This window comes from Cydia pomonella, chromosome 1, assembly GCF_033807575.1.
Source record: "Cydia pomonella isolate Wapato2018A chromosome 1, ilCydPomo1, whole genome shotgun sequence".
Lineage (NCBI taxonomy): Eukaryota > Metazoa > Arthropoda > Insecta > Lepidoptera > Tortricidae > Cydia > Cydia pomonella.
The window spans coordinates 9999304-10017906 of NC_084703.1; the positions used below are offsets into that span (position 1 = coordinate 9999304).

The window sequence follows — 18603 nt, forward strand, 5'->3', positions numbered from 1 at the left end:
ACTTTAAAACTGTCGTAAATCCCGTAATAAGCTTTACCAATAAAAAGCACTGAAGCACTAGCTTACTTAAAGTCAATACAAATCATTAACAACATTAAATAAACATTTAATTCTATGTCTGTCTGTCTGTATGTTACTTCTTTACTATCTATCTCATTAATTCAAAACTAGTTATAATGAATGAGATAGATAGTTTGAGTCCCAGAAAAGGACATAATATAATTTTCATCACAGAAATCGCCGTTCTACGCAGACGAAGTTGCGAGCAGAAGCTAGTAGTATGTAATTGTACCTACGTTTCACGTGAAGATTTTAGCAGTAGAAGATACATAATGGCACAAACAGTAAGGTGTACTTAAAAACCACGTTTTATATGTAAATGGGCTTTTCCGTTAGCAAAGTGCTCTTTTCTTGGTGATCCCGTGACATACTCGTAAAATGAATTTTACGCGGCTCGTATCCGCACTCCGTGCCGCGGATAAGTCCATTTTCAGAGGACATATTGATTTTTACCATCATATTCGGTAGTTCTTTGCTTTTGCATTTCTTTGTGAAATAAATTCTCTACCTCGTTGTGGTCGTGTAAAGTCAGCATCAATAGTACCGGATGAACCAAAGTACGAAAAGTATCTGCCACCTACCCTACTCGTTCAAAAGTATTTGCCACCAACTAATTATGCTACACATACGAGTAGATTAGTATTGGGACCGTGCGAAGTGCATGGTGGGGGTAAGTAAAGCGATCCCAGCGCATAAGGTGGTAAAAATTTCGTACAAGTTATATGGCTCGAAATGAAATTTTAATTTACGATTACTCCTCAAATATTCATTTAAATTGTATGGTGTAAGGGACGATTGTAATCTGTATAAAATGCTTAATATAACTAACGTATTTAATTTGATAATTATTAATACTGTATCCGTGTAAATAGCTTTGCATATGCCACATACTATGTGATCTTTTTCTAGAAGTTAAGAATGGGTATAGTAAATTATCCTTAAAAGATAGACATTCAACATCGCGGACTTTTTTGTAGACCCATGAAAGAGAGACAACCCCACCATCATACATTGTGTTGTTATAGCCCCAACGGATTAGGCAGCGTTTTCGATTAAAGTTCCTAGCCAGAGTGATTTTTTTCAACATGGTTATATTTCTACAAAACCTTAACAAGTTATATACCTAAACCTTCCTCAAGAATCACTCTATCGATAGATGAAAGTCGTATGAAAATCTGTTCAGTAGTTTTTAGTTTTGGAATAGTTTTATAAGATGTAGTGCATTGACGTTTTCCCCTAGACATGCGGACGCTAGGTTGCGTGACAGTCGTGCACATAGCGAATACATAGCCATGTCTCTTTTTGTAAAGCTATTAGAGAATGATCTGGCCTGTCTTTTGACATATAAAATCTGGCCTGCCTTTCTTGCTTGGGCTATGGCCTTAGTTTGCCCATACTGATGATGTATGGTAGAATAGAATCGCTCGTCAGAATTTGCGTTCAGACGCATAGTGCCAGAAACGCAAATTACCTTATACGCGAACGACCAGAATTGCATACGCCAATTGCCTGATACGTAGATGACCTGCATTTTATTACGCTAATGTCCAGGATACTAAAATTACGCAATGTGCCAGAAATACAATCCCCCCCCCCCCAAAACGCATTTTTCTGCAAAAAAACTTGTGCGCGCTGGGACCTCATGGACTGAGAGTTTCAACGCCAAATGGTACAAAATGGTACTCTCTACCAAGGCTTTTATATTCAAAATTTCGGCGCTTACGCCCGCTTTTATAATAATTGTATGAAATAACGTTGTCAATTAACATGGTAATGCAAACATAAAACTGCAAAACTCTTTGCCTAGATTCTGGCCACTTAAAAAGGTATTGCTGAACAACGAATAAAGTGACGCTGTCATACAGGTTCAGACGCATTCTCATTATTGACTGATATGTTATTGAAGTAAGTTTTCACACGTAAATATGTCGAAGGAAGCATTAATTTGTACTAGAAACCAATTCGATAATAATTTATTAATATTATAAATACACAACGGTTTTCGTTACAATTTTAATGTGTGTAGATTTGACAAATAAAACCAACTTACGACAAATAAAGTCAACATTTCTGTCACATAATTATTGATAAATACAAAGTAATTATTGAAATAAATCAATGCAAACAGGAAGTGTGTGACGATCTAGGTTCAGTAGCCAAAATCCTAAAGAAACAATTGGAAGCTCTCGGCGATAATGGAGTCCATTGCTTGCCTACCGTAAAATCCCCTATATATAATGGAACAGGCACCAGTAATAGGATGGTATAGACAAATCCTGTAAAACAAGTATTTACCATCAAATTTTAATCACTGGCATTATTTGACCATAAACAAAAGCCAAAGAGCTGCTTAAGTTTAGTTTAAAAAATAATTGCGCCATACATCCCATGACTGCATAGCAATAGACCATAGTATTATTAGGGTTCCGTACCCAAAGGGTCAAACGGGACCCTATTACTGAGACTCCGCTGTCCGTCCGTCTGTCTGTCACCAGGCTGTATCTCATGAACCGTGATAGTTAGCCAGTTGAAATTTCTACTGATAATGTATTTCTGTTGCCGCTATAACAACAAATACTAAAAAACATAATAAAATAATTATTTTTTCCTAATCTCGAGGTTCTCATCCAATCACCGAAGTTAAGCAACGTCGGGCGGGGTCAATACTTGGATGGGTGACCGTTTTTTTTATAGATAATGGTACGGAACCCTTCCTGTGCGAGTCCGACTCGCACTTAGCCGGTTTTTTAATTGGTTAATAATATTGAAACCAATTGAAGTAATATTGACCATTTACAGAACCAGAAACCAATTTCTCTACTGTGACAAGTTGACTTATGGACGGTTAGAAGATGTTGAGGTTCCTATTGTGTTATCAAAAAAATATTTACTATTTTATTATATTTTGATCCCTTACAGCCAGAAAAATTATAAAGATTTTTGGATATGACATGTATTTTGGTGACGGTTTGTTCAAAACTGCTCCATTCCCACCCCACAGTAGATACGATAAACATCGATCACAGTTCTACCGACACCGCCACACACGTATAATTCCAGTGGTCTTCGTTTTACTGCCAAACAAAACATATCAGACTTATGTCCGACTGTTTGAGCTTTTAAAAATTAAATTAGGCCCGAACAAGAATGTGTTCAAAACAGATTTTGTAACTTTGTTCACAAAATCAAAAAGAAAGCATCAAAAGTTATGCGACGATTAAATAATTTAATTTTTTTTTAAGTTAGGTACCGAAGTTTTTATCGAATGTTGATATTGGATTTGACCAGACTGATTTCGTAGAAAAATGTTAAATAAATTATGGACCAAAAACTAACTACCTTAAATTTTCTTAGAAAACTAATAATTTTAAAACTCTTCAAGTTGTAAAAAGAAGAAGTAGTGAGGAAGTATTAAAAAAAAACTTTCGTTATGCCACATTTTTAGGGTCCCATACCAAAGGAATAAACGGAACCCTTATAGGATCACTCGTGATCTGTCTATCTGTCCATCTGTCACAGCTTATTTGCTCCAAAACTACTGGAATGAGTTTTTCGGAACTTATGTATGAAATATCATTTAAACTTCACTTTTCGGTGAAAGAAACCATCGTGTGGAAACCGGACTAATCCCAAAAAGGCCTAGTTTACCCTCTGGGTTGGAAGGTCAGATGGCAGTCGCTTTCGTAAAACTAGTGTCTACGCAAATTCGGGGGATTACTTGTCAAGCGGACCCCAGGCTCCCATGAGCCGTGGCAAAATGCCGGGACAACGTGAGGAAAAAGATATGATATCCACTCACATGCTTCATATTTTTCAGTGACTTCTATTATATAATAAAATAAGGGTGACAGCTGGTAACTACAGTTACCCAAAAGCAAGTGAGTGGATATGTAAATCTGTAACCCGAAAACAGACTTGCAACTTTGGGGGGTAAACGAGAAAATGAAAAAATAAAAGTTTTATACCATATACATATCGTGCTTATATCAAATGACGCTTTCATTGTAAGAATCTCAAATATATATATATATATTATAATTTTAAAATAATTAGTTTAGAATATATTCAAGAAAATAGGCAAAACATTACCATTCCCCTACGTTTATTTCCGAAACTACTAGGTCTTATATAAAAAAAAATAGTTTTTTTATCTAAAGATGCCAGGAAAACCTATTGAAAATCTACAGACAAGCGTATGTTTTTTTTTTTAATTTATTAAAGTTCTAATTAATTTTAAAAAATTCGCAGAGTTCCATGTTTACTTACTGCTAAAGTCATGAATGGCTTAATTACAGCAAGGGTTCGGACTTATTAAACTAATTTATATAACAAAGCAAATATATGTTTACAAAATATAGTCGTAATTATTTGATATGAAATAATATTTAACTTTTTTAATTGATTTATAGTTAAATAGGTATAAATCTTGTATGTGTTTCGGAAGGCTATTTATTATTTTCGTAAGTATGAAATTATTAGTTCTCGTTCCGTAGACATTATTATATGATGGTAGTATGAATCTAGGTGCATTAGGGATACTTCTTAATCTATTGTTTCTGTGATATTCATTAATTTATCTATGTGTAGGTGTTCTTCTTTGAGAATGGACAATTTAACTATATTTTGTACGGGAAGCACCTTACAGTGTTCAAAGAGGTTTGAGTAGTTATTGTTACATGATACTTTTATATTTTTCGGAACTATTGTTTTTAGAATAGTTCTCTGTAGGTTGTAGATATTAGAGAGATTAGTTTTATACGATCGTCCGTAGCTGCTGATACCGTACCGTATTACCGATTCAGCCAGAGCTCAATGTCAGACCTAAGAAAAAAAACTTAAGATATGGGTTACACTAATTCGCGCTGCGAAGGTGTTACAGACTCTGGTGAAATTTTTGAACAGATTTGATAGTTAACTTCTCTGTTATTTCGTTCTTTTGGAAATTGTTAAAAATAGCGATGATTGGGCTCAAAGGATTTAAGCGCCTTTAAGATCCATGGCGCTTAAGATTATTGTAAGTTCGTGGTGATGACTTAACGAAGTAAGCATTTTTTATATTTTACCCGACAACAGCAAAAACAGTTTGCGCCGAACTGATATGATGCCCTTCGACGCCCTTACACAAAAAATCGGAAAAATCTTGACGTGTCTAGTCATTAGACGTGGTGCGCGCACTTTAGTCCTTGAAACGCCTTTGATCCACGGACTGATAAGCCTGATGTACGAGGCGCGCTGCGCGCAGGCCAGTGTAGGGCGCCTACGGCGTCCAAATGCTAAGAGAGGCGGGCAAAAGCCGACGTAATGTCTTGGGCACTAAAGCCGCCTCATATTTACGGGGCAACTTACAGGGCGCACTGCGCGTGATCCGATGCCCTCGTAATAGGTACCTAAAATAGTCAGGCGACATATAGACCATCTGGTACGTGGCGCAGATTTTTTTTGCACTCGGTTTTTAGTTATATTAAGTCTATTGTATTGTCAGGTTTACAGTTTGCAGAATCACTATTTAAAAATAGTGTGATGTACGGAACCCTTGGAACGCAAGTCTGACTCGCACTGACGTCTGACCGGGTTTTAAGTTTAAGTTTAGGCAAGTACCTAGAATGTGCATACATATTAACTTAAATTGAATTTTGAAACAGTTTTAAATGTTAGACAACAATAATTAAAGTAACGTTATTTAAGTATAAATAAACTATGATATCAAATGATATTTTATTTCATTTTAAACATTGTTAGCTTCTGAATACCTTTCAGTTATTAAATATTATTTACATATTGAAATTAGGACACTAGACGAATTGACGACACGAGTTTTACCAGCGTTTAACCTACCGGAATCGAACATATTTTATCGTATTTTTTCTGATAAATTGTTAACCTATATAAAATTCATCAAAATTATACGATGATTTCAATATCTTCAATTCCTGGTTTATAATATCTTAAAAATTGGTCGGTTATTCCGGTATGAAGGAATCTGTGAGCGTCATGATGGCGGGTGAACCTCAGCGAATTTCAACGAAATATTTATAAGTACCTAGAATGTACCTTCTGTGTACCTCAGTGTACCTTTAACAAAAATAACTGTACCTCTCTCAAAAACAAGTTACGTCCAATAATAGGTCCATCCGCCATTTTAGGCTCAAACAGGAATCTTGGTTCTACATATTTGGTCTTTTCTGTTATTGAATATAAAAGCCCTAAAATTTTTACGACGCCCTATACGTCTGAACAGAATCATTTGTTTATTGACAGTTTTGTTGAAACTTCAACTGTTTTTCTAATTTGTAATTGTGATTATTTATTTTATTTTATTTTATTTATAATTTTAATTTTAAATATGGACTCCGTCTGAATTAAAACATTTATTTTTTAAAGAACAACATGGGACACGAAAGTGGAAAGTTGAGTGGGAAATACCTACTTTCCTTTCTATTTTATTTCTTACCTACACAAATTACATGCATGCCATGCTTGATGTTTTCTTCCGGATGGCATTGTACGGTACAAATTGGGACTAAAATAAGTAGGTACATAAGGATATTTCGAGTGAAACGTCACATGTTGACATTACCAAATTTTCCAATATGGCATAAGCCCATTCTTAAGGCAATATCCTATTTAATCTCAGTGCTATTTATAACCTTATACCATTTATAACCCTTGTACTTGATCAAGTAAGCTTCAAGTGAAATTCATTTAGACTAGTCTTCCCACCCGACATAATAAATTTACCGATAGGTCCGTTTCAAAGACCTTTAGTATGCACAAGGCCATCCAAACTCATTAATGAATGGTTCAATCAGCAATGCGCGGCGCGAATACAGAATAAACTCATTTTAGTAATGACTGCACTCATTATTCGCTGAAGAGACTTGGAAATATTGAGACCAGTGAGCTCTGAATTAACATTCTGGACGCGGCTACTTCAGAAATACTTTTCTTTTCCTCAGAAATAAAGGCGTAACCTTTACCCATTCCCATTTCAAATTTATTTACAGTTGGGAATATTAATGAGGAAGAAACATGAAATGTTTCGATAAATGTACTTTTATATACTAGTTATATCGTAAAACTGGAGCTCATTAAGCATTTTTACTTCTGTTTAAAATAGACATTATCAAATATTATGAATATTACCTGGGTGTTATTGCTATTACAAATAAATTTATATTCTGAATAAGGATTTTTTTTAATTATTTTTCCTAATTATTTATGGTCGAATAAAGGGGGGACAGATGGCGGCCGACCATCATTGATACTTGTTCACATCTTGAGTGCTATGGGACCGATCAGTTCGTGTGAGGTGTCGTTTGAAAGATAATTAAACGTACTATTATTGTTTGTTAATAACCGTAGTCATAACTGTAGTCATTTACAAAATATTTGAAAATATATGACTTTTTACCGTGCATGGATGGCATAAATACTGATAAAACATGCTTCTAACTCAATAAATTATAACTATATTCTTGGAACTATACCCTTCTGGAAACAAAGAGGAACATATCCATATCAGTTTTAGGTATTTAGAAGAGATGCCGGCGACTTTCCTCGAAAAAGGCCAGTTTACTGCAGACTATAATAAGCATATAATTTATTGCACATTTAGTTGATAAGTATGAGAAGTGAAAAGCAGAGTGCAGATACGGTACTACCAAGCATTTTGGATCCTTCGATTCACTCTGAATTCAACACGCGATTTTCGATCGAATTGAGATATTTTGCTTCCTAGCAATACAATATATTTTTAATAACGTTATTGGCTCACCGTCGTGTGAATCGTAGATGTAGATGACGTGTTTCCAGCCGTAGTGTGTGATGGTATCTATGACGGCGCGGTGATAATCGGGACGCATGCTCACGGCGTAGTCGATGAGCCCAGATGACGGAGGAATCACCTACAGAATAAACAATATATTTTATATAATACAAATACAAACAATTACATACTAGTATCCTCCTAGCAAATAGTGCGGCGACAGCAATAAGTACTGACATTATTGGTACGAGTACCGCTGTCAATAAATATACTTACGAGTATATACATTGACATATATATCTAAGGACGGATTTTACGGGCAATGAGGGCCAGTACAGCGGTGTCACCAAATTCGACCCAATCGCGCAGTCTCACACCACAACGCGATTGGTTGATGAGTTCGCATCACGCGCGCGATTGGTCGCAACTAGATGTGTTAGACTGCACGATTGGCACGAATTCGTGAGTGATACCACTGAACTAGCACCATTCTTAGTACCCGTAAGGCTCGTCCTTGGATATATGTCAATGCTTATATAAAGTTGCATCTGTATGTTAATCTTAATCTAATAACGTTTTTACATTGAGTAAAGAGATTTCATTGACTAATTGATTACGAGTATGTGTATTAGGAGAATAGATCATTTTAATAAAATTTGAACATTTACATCACAAATTAACTATGTTGATACAAGTAATTTTAAAATGAGAACGATATTTTCGTTGTTGATCGATAATAAAATCCTTAGTACACCTAACATTAGGTTTAAATAATGTATATCAATGTTATTCATACAGGTCCCTCGATTTAAGGATGTGACGCCCTCCCTGCCATTATGCCTGAAAAGCCCTCTTGGCTTTAACAAACACGTCCAGAATGAGCGTTTTATTTATATAAATGGTAGGTAATTAATATTTTAAACATCATGACTTACCCACTCTCCTAGTGGATAAATATGATGTAAGAAAATTAAAATTTATCTTTATTACGTGTACGTACATATATATATATATACGTACGTACTAATACTCTACTGTACACATTTCTACAAAGAATAGGTACCTATACAATTGTCTAAAATTGGTTACTAGCAAAACATCTTAGCTTCGCGATGCATAATACATAAAGTTTTTTAAAGATCAAAGTTGGTTTTATTTCCTTTTTAAAACTAGATTCCACAGGGAGTGATAAAAAACGTCAAAAGCCGCAAGAGGGAGAAGAGACAAGAGTATAATAACATTTACATTTTCCGTTCATTTAAAGTAACAGGTAAAGATGGTGACATTCAACATTACGTATTTTTTGGGCCTCTGTCACGAACAGAAGCCAGTATTCCAAGGCGTCTTTTACGTACCTCCTCCATGAATCGTTATAATTATTTTCACGTGGGATTTATTTTAAGGAAACTCTTGAAAATAACGATAAGGCACTTGGCTCCGAGGAAAGCTTCAGTCTCAGAACGCGCCATAGTATTACGCAGTAGCAAGGTTTGCATTATGCATGAAAGATTCATTGTGGTGTTCTCGTTTGGTGGTTTTAAACAGTAAAATTATTCTTAAGCTGGCTTTAGCCCTTACTGCTAGTAATTGTTAAACCAATAAGCAATAACAACAATTACTCGCATAATATAAATGCAATTGACTGCAACAATAATTATGATCGAAATATTTAAAACAACACTGAAGTGTTTTCCGTAGACACTCGTACCTACCTAGTTATGTATATATGCGGAGTTATTTAAAAACCCCGAGGATGTCATTTGTAGAAGTTTGTAACGTTGGCTGAACTGAGTGTTTGGCAAAATGATCCATCGATAAACCGACTATCGATAAGTAAGTAAATATTCTAACTGTCTGTCTGTGTATTGTCTTATATATAAATAGAAGGATACAAAAAGTTGCTTCACTAACCGAGAAGTAACAAATGTGCAAATCAGATGCAAACTGACTCATTATTTTCCGTAATATATATATTTAGTATATAATGTAATAGAAATTAGTTTTTTAATTTAAACGACTTGTCCCACATTTGGCGGTAACTATATTCTTTAATAATGTTAGTATAATTCTGACGTTAAGATAAGTAAAGTAGGTGAGTAAGGTTGCCAGAGCTCAACGAGGGGGGGCGGGGTTAGGGTCGGCAACGCGCATGCAACTCCTCTGGAGTTGCAGGCGTACATAGGCTACGGAGACTGCTTACCATCAGGCGGGCCGTATGCTTGTTTGCCACCGACGTAGTATATAAAAAAAAGATACTTATCGATAACAGTTCTGTTGATGTATAATTTTGCTAAGCAGTACTTTTTGCCTGAAAAAGTTTTGGGTATATATAATAATTTATAATTGATTGCAATTTATAACAGTATAGCTTTACGGATACTTGACAACGATGTTATTCTAATTATTAATTCTCGGAATGTAACTTGAAAATTTCGATTACTTTAGTACTTTAATTCCGATAGCTGGCCAATTATATTCAATATTAACAATATGTTAAAGATAAAAAAGCTGAAACTGTTGTTTTATCTGTTAAATTATCAAACCCTGTGGAATCTAGTATATATATATAATTATTAAGATGCTGAATAGTAAATAGTAGATATTCATCTAATCTAGTCGCGACGTGACAATCACGTTGTATCCCGTCACCTACCACAAAGTAATCGAGTCGATTTTATTAGGTACTCAATGAACAGCCAGCAAAACTATTAGTACTCAATTCTATTGTAAATCTTACCGATGTTTTACACGTCATGTGAAATGACTATGATAGGTATGTAATATAAGCTTTCACTGCCTGTTAAAATCCTAGTATTTAAAGTTTAATCTTACCTTTTCAGGAAACCAGGGCGTGACAAAAGGCATCTGGAAGGTGTTGGTGTATGAATGCAAAGTGTCGAAGGAGTCCGGGGTGACCGCACCCAGGAAGGCGATGACGCCGCGAGCGAACTGGTTGCAGACTGTGACAAAGAAATAACACCCAATAAGCCACGGCATTTGCTAGAACTATTCGTCTTACTGTTTTCAAAGCACTTCTCAATTAATAAAGCTCTCTGTTACAGCAATTTAGGCGCAAGTTGGTATTATCGTTATGGCACTAGCAAATAGTACCTGTGTTATATATAAGTTACTCAAAAAATAATCTATCGCCGATATCAAGATAAAGAAAAAACAAGCTATATTTTATTATTCATGAATTTAAAGGTAGGTAAAGGGTCACATAAGCAGATAACTAAATAGGTACCTAATCTAGTTAAAAATAAGAAATGTATCTTCTCGAAATTATCGCATTTGCTTTTTACGTTGCACTTTTGTCAGTTGCATATTTAGTATTTTTGTGTTCTTAACTCCTTTATGTAAGTGATTAAGTCTACATTTTTCATATTCTTTTTTATGATATTCAAATAACTTTCTAACTAAAAACTTTCATAATTTATATTTTTAATTATATTATTTTTACAACTAAACATAAATACATTTCCAAAGTTTTTCATGACTAAAATGAGCACCAAGAGTTTTCTTATTTTGTATTTGGCTCGCAATCAGTTGTATTACATTAGGTACACAGAAAACCCTAATGCCGTCCGGTTATGTCTGGCGCTAGCTCGGTACGCGGCCGCATAATCGCATCCACTATTGTTTAGGATTATTCTAACAAGAACGGTGTTGCATACTAATTCGACAATTCTAGAGTCAAATATTCAGTGCGGAATTGTGGGCTGATACGAGCTAGAGATAAACTGGTTATTAGTGGAACGCCCCTGATTTATACAGCTTGCTGCTTAACGCATACCGATCATACCTGTGTTTTGCATAGCGACGGGCTGTTGGCATTATCGGGTTATGTAAGACTATGGGACTATACCGCAACTATTATCAACGCGCATGTACAAGATATTTGTGGTAACAACTTACAACTTTCAAATAAAATTATACGTGATATAAATATAATACAGTTTTGATTATTTGAGACAAATACGGCTGAAAACCATAAGAAGTGGCACCAGACTGTGTAGAAGTAACCACAAACACAAGTAAGGTTAGGTGACATAATAGAAAATCCATATTTTCTATTATGGCAAGAGATACACTTGTAGGGAAAACTGGTAGATATACTTAAAATACTAAAAACTAAATTAGATGATAGTACTAAAATAAAACGAATGCGCAAATAAAATTAACTTAATAATACTTACATAGAAGAACTTACCTCGTACGGTTTCTCTTACCACGAGCAAAATAAACTATCGGCCCGATTCGAAGAATGATTAAGACACATTTAAGATCTTGGAAAGATATTTAAAAGATCAATAAGTAAACGACATGTCAAAATTTACGTTTATTTCGATTCCGCTGTGATCCCAATAAGTTATATCTACGATATTTCTAACGTCAAAGTGACATTGGTTGCCCGAATCGAGCTGCTTCCGTCATTTATACGACATACAAACGATATCTAAACCAGAACTTATCGTTATCGTATTTCATTCTTCGAATTGAACCGTATGTTTCTCTTACCCCACTTGACCTTATTTCAATTTTGTTGAAAATGCACTGCTATACCTACCTACCTACTAAGTAATACGCCTTTGCATTATTTTTCCTTTTTAGTGTTCCGTACAAAACTTTGTTCACGGAACACTTATGGAATCACTTTGGTTTTGCAAATCAGTTATATGCGATTTTCTCAGAGACCGTTTGACGGAGACAGCTAAAATTTGGAACAGTTATGGTAATTACCGCCACTAATATTTTAAATAAGTCAAAACAGCTTATTTCTTATTTTGGGGGGAAATTTAGAGGGTTGAGAGGGGTAAGCTGAATTTATTTATTTATTGTAAGAATCGTGTGGGATACCATTAGAAAGATTGCAATAAATTGAGCCGATGGACTAATTTTGAGTTCCTTTTACGTGCAGTAGCTTCGATAAAAAATGCATTTCAAGTTGCAAGTTTTCATACAATAAATTTCTCCTCTGTCCTTGCGCTTTTTTGCAAAAACCATAGCGAAAAGGAAGCTGAGCAGTCAATAACCAACTAAAACGAGCATGGAGACGGCGGGAAAATTATCAGGGTAACCATATCTTTAATAGTATTTTGATTGCAGCCTGATCTTAGGTTACTTAGGGAATCAATACTTAGTAAGTCTCTACTTTACAATGGTTGTCCTATTACTTTTAAATACAACCTTATTTGAACAGAAATAAGTTTCAAATTGGAACGGAATTTTGCACTAGTTTAAGTCGTTTGGTAAATTGGTTATTGGCATTAATATGTGCATAGAGTTACGAAATCGTAGACAGCTAGATAAATTAATTTAATATTTATTTAATAGTGTTGATGATTTCAAACTTTGACTATAACTGACAGTTCAATTCAGTATCTGATTTAGTCAAATGACTGTTGAGTTTGAGATTGAGTTGAGTTGAGGAGCATACCAGTTTTTAGTGATAACAGTTTTTCCTAGTTAATACTTAATTTATCCCTTGGAGTGGTAGGCCGTCGACTTCCGACCGATTATGTCATTTAAATTTCAAAGTTGATTAATTGAAATAAAATCAAAAACGACATATGCCACTTGACCCTTGAAGTGGTAGGCTGGTAGGCCGTCGATTCCCGACCGATTATGTCACTTAAATTTCAAATGTACTAATTGAATTAAATCAAAGTTCCAATAACTTAAAACGATATATGGCACTTGAAGGGTTATGGAACGCCTCAATGAAAACCCATTTTCACTAGTAAAATGCATTTTCGCATTGATCAACATCAACTTCTCCACATTCTACTAATATGCTACTATTGGGACAGTTTTGCTCCTAAGTGTATAATTTTAATTAATTACTTAAGGTAAGTACAAACTTTTTATTCCAACCCTAGCAAAAACAACGCATTGTAAATTTTGGGGTCAGGTATCTTGATTTATCTCAGTAATTACAAAACTCATAAAATAATTCTATGGTGAACTGAGCCCCTAGTGTAAATTTATTCGATAGCGAAACGTGACGTACGCGTTTGCGTTAACTGTCATTTTGTATGAGATTTTGAGTTTGTTCCCGCTTGGCGCGCTGTTTCTAAATACCATACAAAATGAGACTTAACGCAAACGCGTACGTCACGTTTCGCTATCGAATAAATTTACACTAGGGGTTCTGGTTATTCATGGCATCGACTTCGTTTATGTAGTTGCCGCTACACGATTGGTTAACTTTTCCAGCTGAAAAAATCGTATCAAAGATGGTCCTTTTTAACAAACATTTTCATTGTACAGGCAAATAGGACCGATTCAAGCCTCAAAATTTTCTATGTAGCTAGATTAATCTAATCACTCACTTCAATTCTGTAGTTGCGATTTTTCAATTCATTATTATTATTATTTTTACTCCCGTTTGGCCGCACACGACCTTATAGAATAAGCTAGCGCAAAAGGATATTCACTACGCGCGAAGTATCGGGATGAGCGCGGGTTTCGTGAAACAAGCGCCGCATTTTTAGATTTTATTGTTTATTTTCCTATATACATATGATTTTCATTAATTATTTAGGTTTAATACTAAAAAAGTAACATTAACATCTAAGTTCCATTGTACACTATGTAATTGAAGACTGCGGTCAGTTGTGCTTTCACTGACTAGACTCTAGTGACACAAACGAACCGATATGCAGGACCTCTCTATGCTTAATGTTGCAGCATCGGTACTTCATAACACAAAGATACATTGAATTTAAATTGTAGAAAGGTACTTTTAAAAGTTTTATAACAGGGACAATGTTCCAACTGATTTGAAAATTAATTCTAACTTTAGATGTTTTCTGGCGATCCCCTAATAATGTTTCTGTTCACGCACACATTAGTGCTCACTGCTTCCAAATATTGTTGGGGGTTTCCGTGTTGAAATATGGATGTTGTAATAAAAAAAGCAAATATCGGTTGGCCTGCCCGCGGGGAGCTGGATGGAATGCCGATCACGTTTACTCGGCATCACAGAGCGTCTCATATACTTTAAGATACTTTACCGATTCTAAACTGGTCGTAGGTATAGTTAGTTAATCTCCGTAACTATTTCCTTTCTTTTTGTTGAATTGACCAGTAAATATGCTTTATTTTTAGTACCTAAAGTCAAATTCAAGACTAATGGCTAAGACATTACTGCTTCTTAAAAATAATTTAATGGTTAATGTATGCTCATTTGTGGCTTTCTATTCTTATGCTTCAAGTGCAATAAGGTTTTTTTTATATAAAATTCCAACAAAAATTCTGATAGAAAGGTCCTTATAACTACTACAATACTAAGGATACTAGGACAGTGACTAGCACTGGGATTGGAATGTCTAATACTTTATAATTATATTTTATATTAACGTTGGCTAGCTTAAGTATTACATTATAGCGTCCAACTATAGATAGTTGTATACATAATCCCCTTGGTATGGTTAGAGCTTTGGCAGCTATTATCAAAGTTTCGATTTTAAGGGTTCCCAGCGGTGATCACTTTGGGGTAGCCGCATGTAAGAGAGAGCATTTTATCGATTTCAGATTACACTAGAGGCAAAAGTGCAGCCGGATTACCGCAACGCTTTGCTTGTAAAGGTGAGTCCCCGCCGGCGCTCGTGGTATCACGGCACGTAGGTCCTTTATGCTTCCGCCATAGAGTAAGCTAGACCAATCTAACCAAATGGAGAACAATAAACGTAGGATAGGACAATAAACCTCTTGATCTGTGTCTTAGGTACTCGTTTCATACAAAATAGAAAAATCTCACACTATCCTGTTACAAAAAAACATGAAATACCATTTTCTAATTTTTAGGGATGTGTTAAGGTTTTTACTTGGATACCCTTAGTTGGCCTAAACAGTTTTAGTTAGGGGTTTGATTCATAATAGTTATTTACCTTTACCGAAAGCTACTCATTTCAACGAATATTGGGAGCGTTCAAACTGTGAGAGCGATTACGAAATGCTTTTAAGTATTTAATTAATAAGTGTAAATAAGAGTAGATAACTTGAGTAGGGTACATGGATTTCATATGTTAACCACAAAAGATTCACCATCAAAGATTACGTTTAAATTTTTCGCCTTATAAAAAAAAAAGTACAAAAGGTTAAAAATATCTGTGACGCGATTGTCCGGTTGGAGTAATAACGATATATATATTCTTAGGCACTCTACTGAGCGACCAGAACTTAGTGAATTTCTCTTATTATTTTATAAGTTTTTAAGTATTTTTAAACCAAATAAAATATCTTATACAAAGAAAAAAATTACAAAGGCCCGAATCGAAATTCCATCCTTCGTTTACGAGACAGGTGCCTGAACCGCTCAGCCACCTGGGCTCGGTATCATAAATAAATAAATATTAAATATAAATATTTTAGGGACATTATTACACAAATTGACCAAGTCCCACAGTAACCTCAATAAAGGCTTGTGTTGTAGGAACTTAGACAACGATATATGTATATAATATATAAGTACTTAAATACATAGAAAACAGCCATGACTCAGAAACAAATATTCATGCTCATCACACAAATAAATGCCCTTACCAGGTCTTGAACCCGGGACCATCGGCTTCATAAACAGGGTCAATGCCCACTAGGCCAGACCGGTTGTCAAGATTTTCAAAGCATGGGTCGAAATTTCTAAGTATAGGACAATTTCGTTGGGCTTTTGGCACCCTCTAGCCATCCCTAAGGCAGGACAGTATGGTTAGATCTCCAAACTGAATCAACTCAGGTGATTCCGGGCTAGCGACGAGAGATGGCCATTATGACTGCCATTAATACTCTCAGTACCCCTAGTGTAACTAAATTCGATTTTGAAACGTGACGAACGCGTTTGCGTTAAGTCTCATTTTGTATAGGATTTTGAGTTTCCAAAACGTCCCGCTTGGCGCGCTCTTTCTAAATCCAATACAAAATGAGACTAAACGCAAACGCGTACGTCACGTTTCAAAATCGAATTTAGTTACACTAGGGGTACAGAACAAATTAAAATAATTTCTACGAAAATATTATAATTTGTGTTTTTATTACGTATCATGTACATACTTACTTGTGTTGTATGAATGATAGCTAGATACTATGTAGGGATTCATATTTCTTTGGTAGGTCCAGATAGTCTGAACTATCATGGTAAGTAGATATTTGTAATAACCATATATATACTTTGAAACTTAATTACTAAGCTCTACTTGCGGCTTTTTCCGCGCAGTAGTTGTAGAAAAGACCTCCTTACCCACTCCTTGGCTTATTAATAATCGGTAATAACTGTCACCCATTTTTCACTCTCTTAGGGGATGTTTACATAAAATTTATTGAAGGCTCCACTTCAACCATGATGCAAACAACCATACATTCATCTTCTTCTGCCGAATAAGTGCGTCATTTACCCTAAGTTTGTTGTTTGACATTTTGCGTTGACATACAACGGACATTTTCAACTAATTTCAAAACTTTATATTACTAGATAAATTAGACCAAATTCGTACCTATTTCATGCCATGCCATGATTTATCAATTATCAATATAAAGTTATCTATTAACTCACAGTCATATCCGCAGAATCATTCATTAACGTCTTTAAATGAGATCACAATCTACCAACGTGTAATTTTGTCCAGCCGCCATTAAAACACATTTAATGTTAATTTCACGAGTTTAAGTAAGTAAATATTATTTATTATTCCAATAACAATATATTTTTCATCTCTCCTATTCGGAAAATTCACCTTTCATAGGCTGATAATCGGTTGGAAAATTGCAATTCCCACCCTAGGGTGAATAGTATTTTTTTTTAATTTGTACTTCGAGCAACGGCTAACATCCATATATGCCATATTATTCAGTTAAAAGCTCTCGTATTAGCTTTCGCATTTTCAGACCAAATATTATCGAAATTAATTGTTAAAATTGTTAAATTGGTGTTATCACTATCAGGGATCGGAAACCGGTATTTTTTGTATGGGAACGAAAACGGTATTTTTTCGTTCTTTGTTAATTACTTCATTTCTAATTAGGCAATCTAATAATACGAAGTCGTTATCTGAAAACACAACTGAGTCCTACATTTAGAGTATAAAATAAACCGAAATATATGGTTATTTCGATGTTTTTGCAAAAAACCGGTTCCGATCCCTGATCACTATGTTTAGCCTTTAGTTCCATTTTATTTCATTTCTACAATATTATGTAACATTGTATGTGTAAATCCAGTAAAATATCAATTTTGTCTAGATTTTTTGGAACCTGTTAACAAATTTTTATGTGATTGACTAATAAACATCTAAACATACATAAATTTAAACATTAAGTAAATTACAACTTTAAAAACAAAATGTACATGTTTATTTCTATTCCACTTTCACTTTTTTACGAATATTTTACAACTATCTAATCAGTAAAATGAAAGATCTGTGTTTAAATTACTACTAAGCAGTCCGATTTCCGCATGATAAAAATACGAAAAATACACATGAATCAGAAAAAAAGTGTATAAGGTTGATTCATTACATGCCAGATATCCAATAACGCGGCTAGCACGTGGGTCGAAGGGACGCTGACGGGTAGCACCCGATTTCTATCATGGCGGAGTGTCCACATTCTTGCCCACCGAATAACTGAGCCCTCGGCTGTGTTTGTGACCCATGTGTCCCAATATCTTCGCGTCACCCAAGACGACCTATTGATAGATATCACTATGAGAACGGTCGGCTGACTGTGTAGAATAGACAAATATTTTGTTTTTAACACTTATGTCATATGTCGCTACGAAGTTC

At 34.9% G+C, this 18603-nt stretch overlaps 1 protein-coding gene across 2 annotated transcripts in view; it reads right to left on the reverse strand.

The window, feature by feature from the left end:
* The window catches only part of LOC133532035 (glutamate receptor 1-like), a 152380-nt gene that overhangs the window by 40569 nt on the left and 93208 nt on the right, over nucleotides 1-18603 (reverse strand). For both annotated transcript variants that reach the window (XM_061870640.1, XM_061870558.1), the window contains exons 3-4: nucleotides 10658-10785; nucleotides 7835-7964 (exon numbers count right to left, since the gene is read on the reverse strand). In XM_061870640.1, the coding sequence (XP_061726624.1) occupies nucleotides 7835-7964; nucleotides 10658-10785 (258 nt within the window). The remainder of the gene's footprint in view (nucleotides 1-7834; nucleotides 7965-10657; nucleotides 10786-18603) is intronic.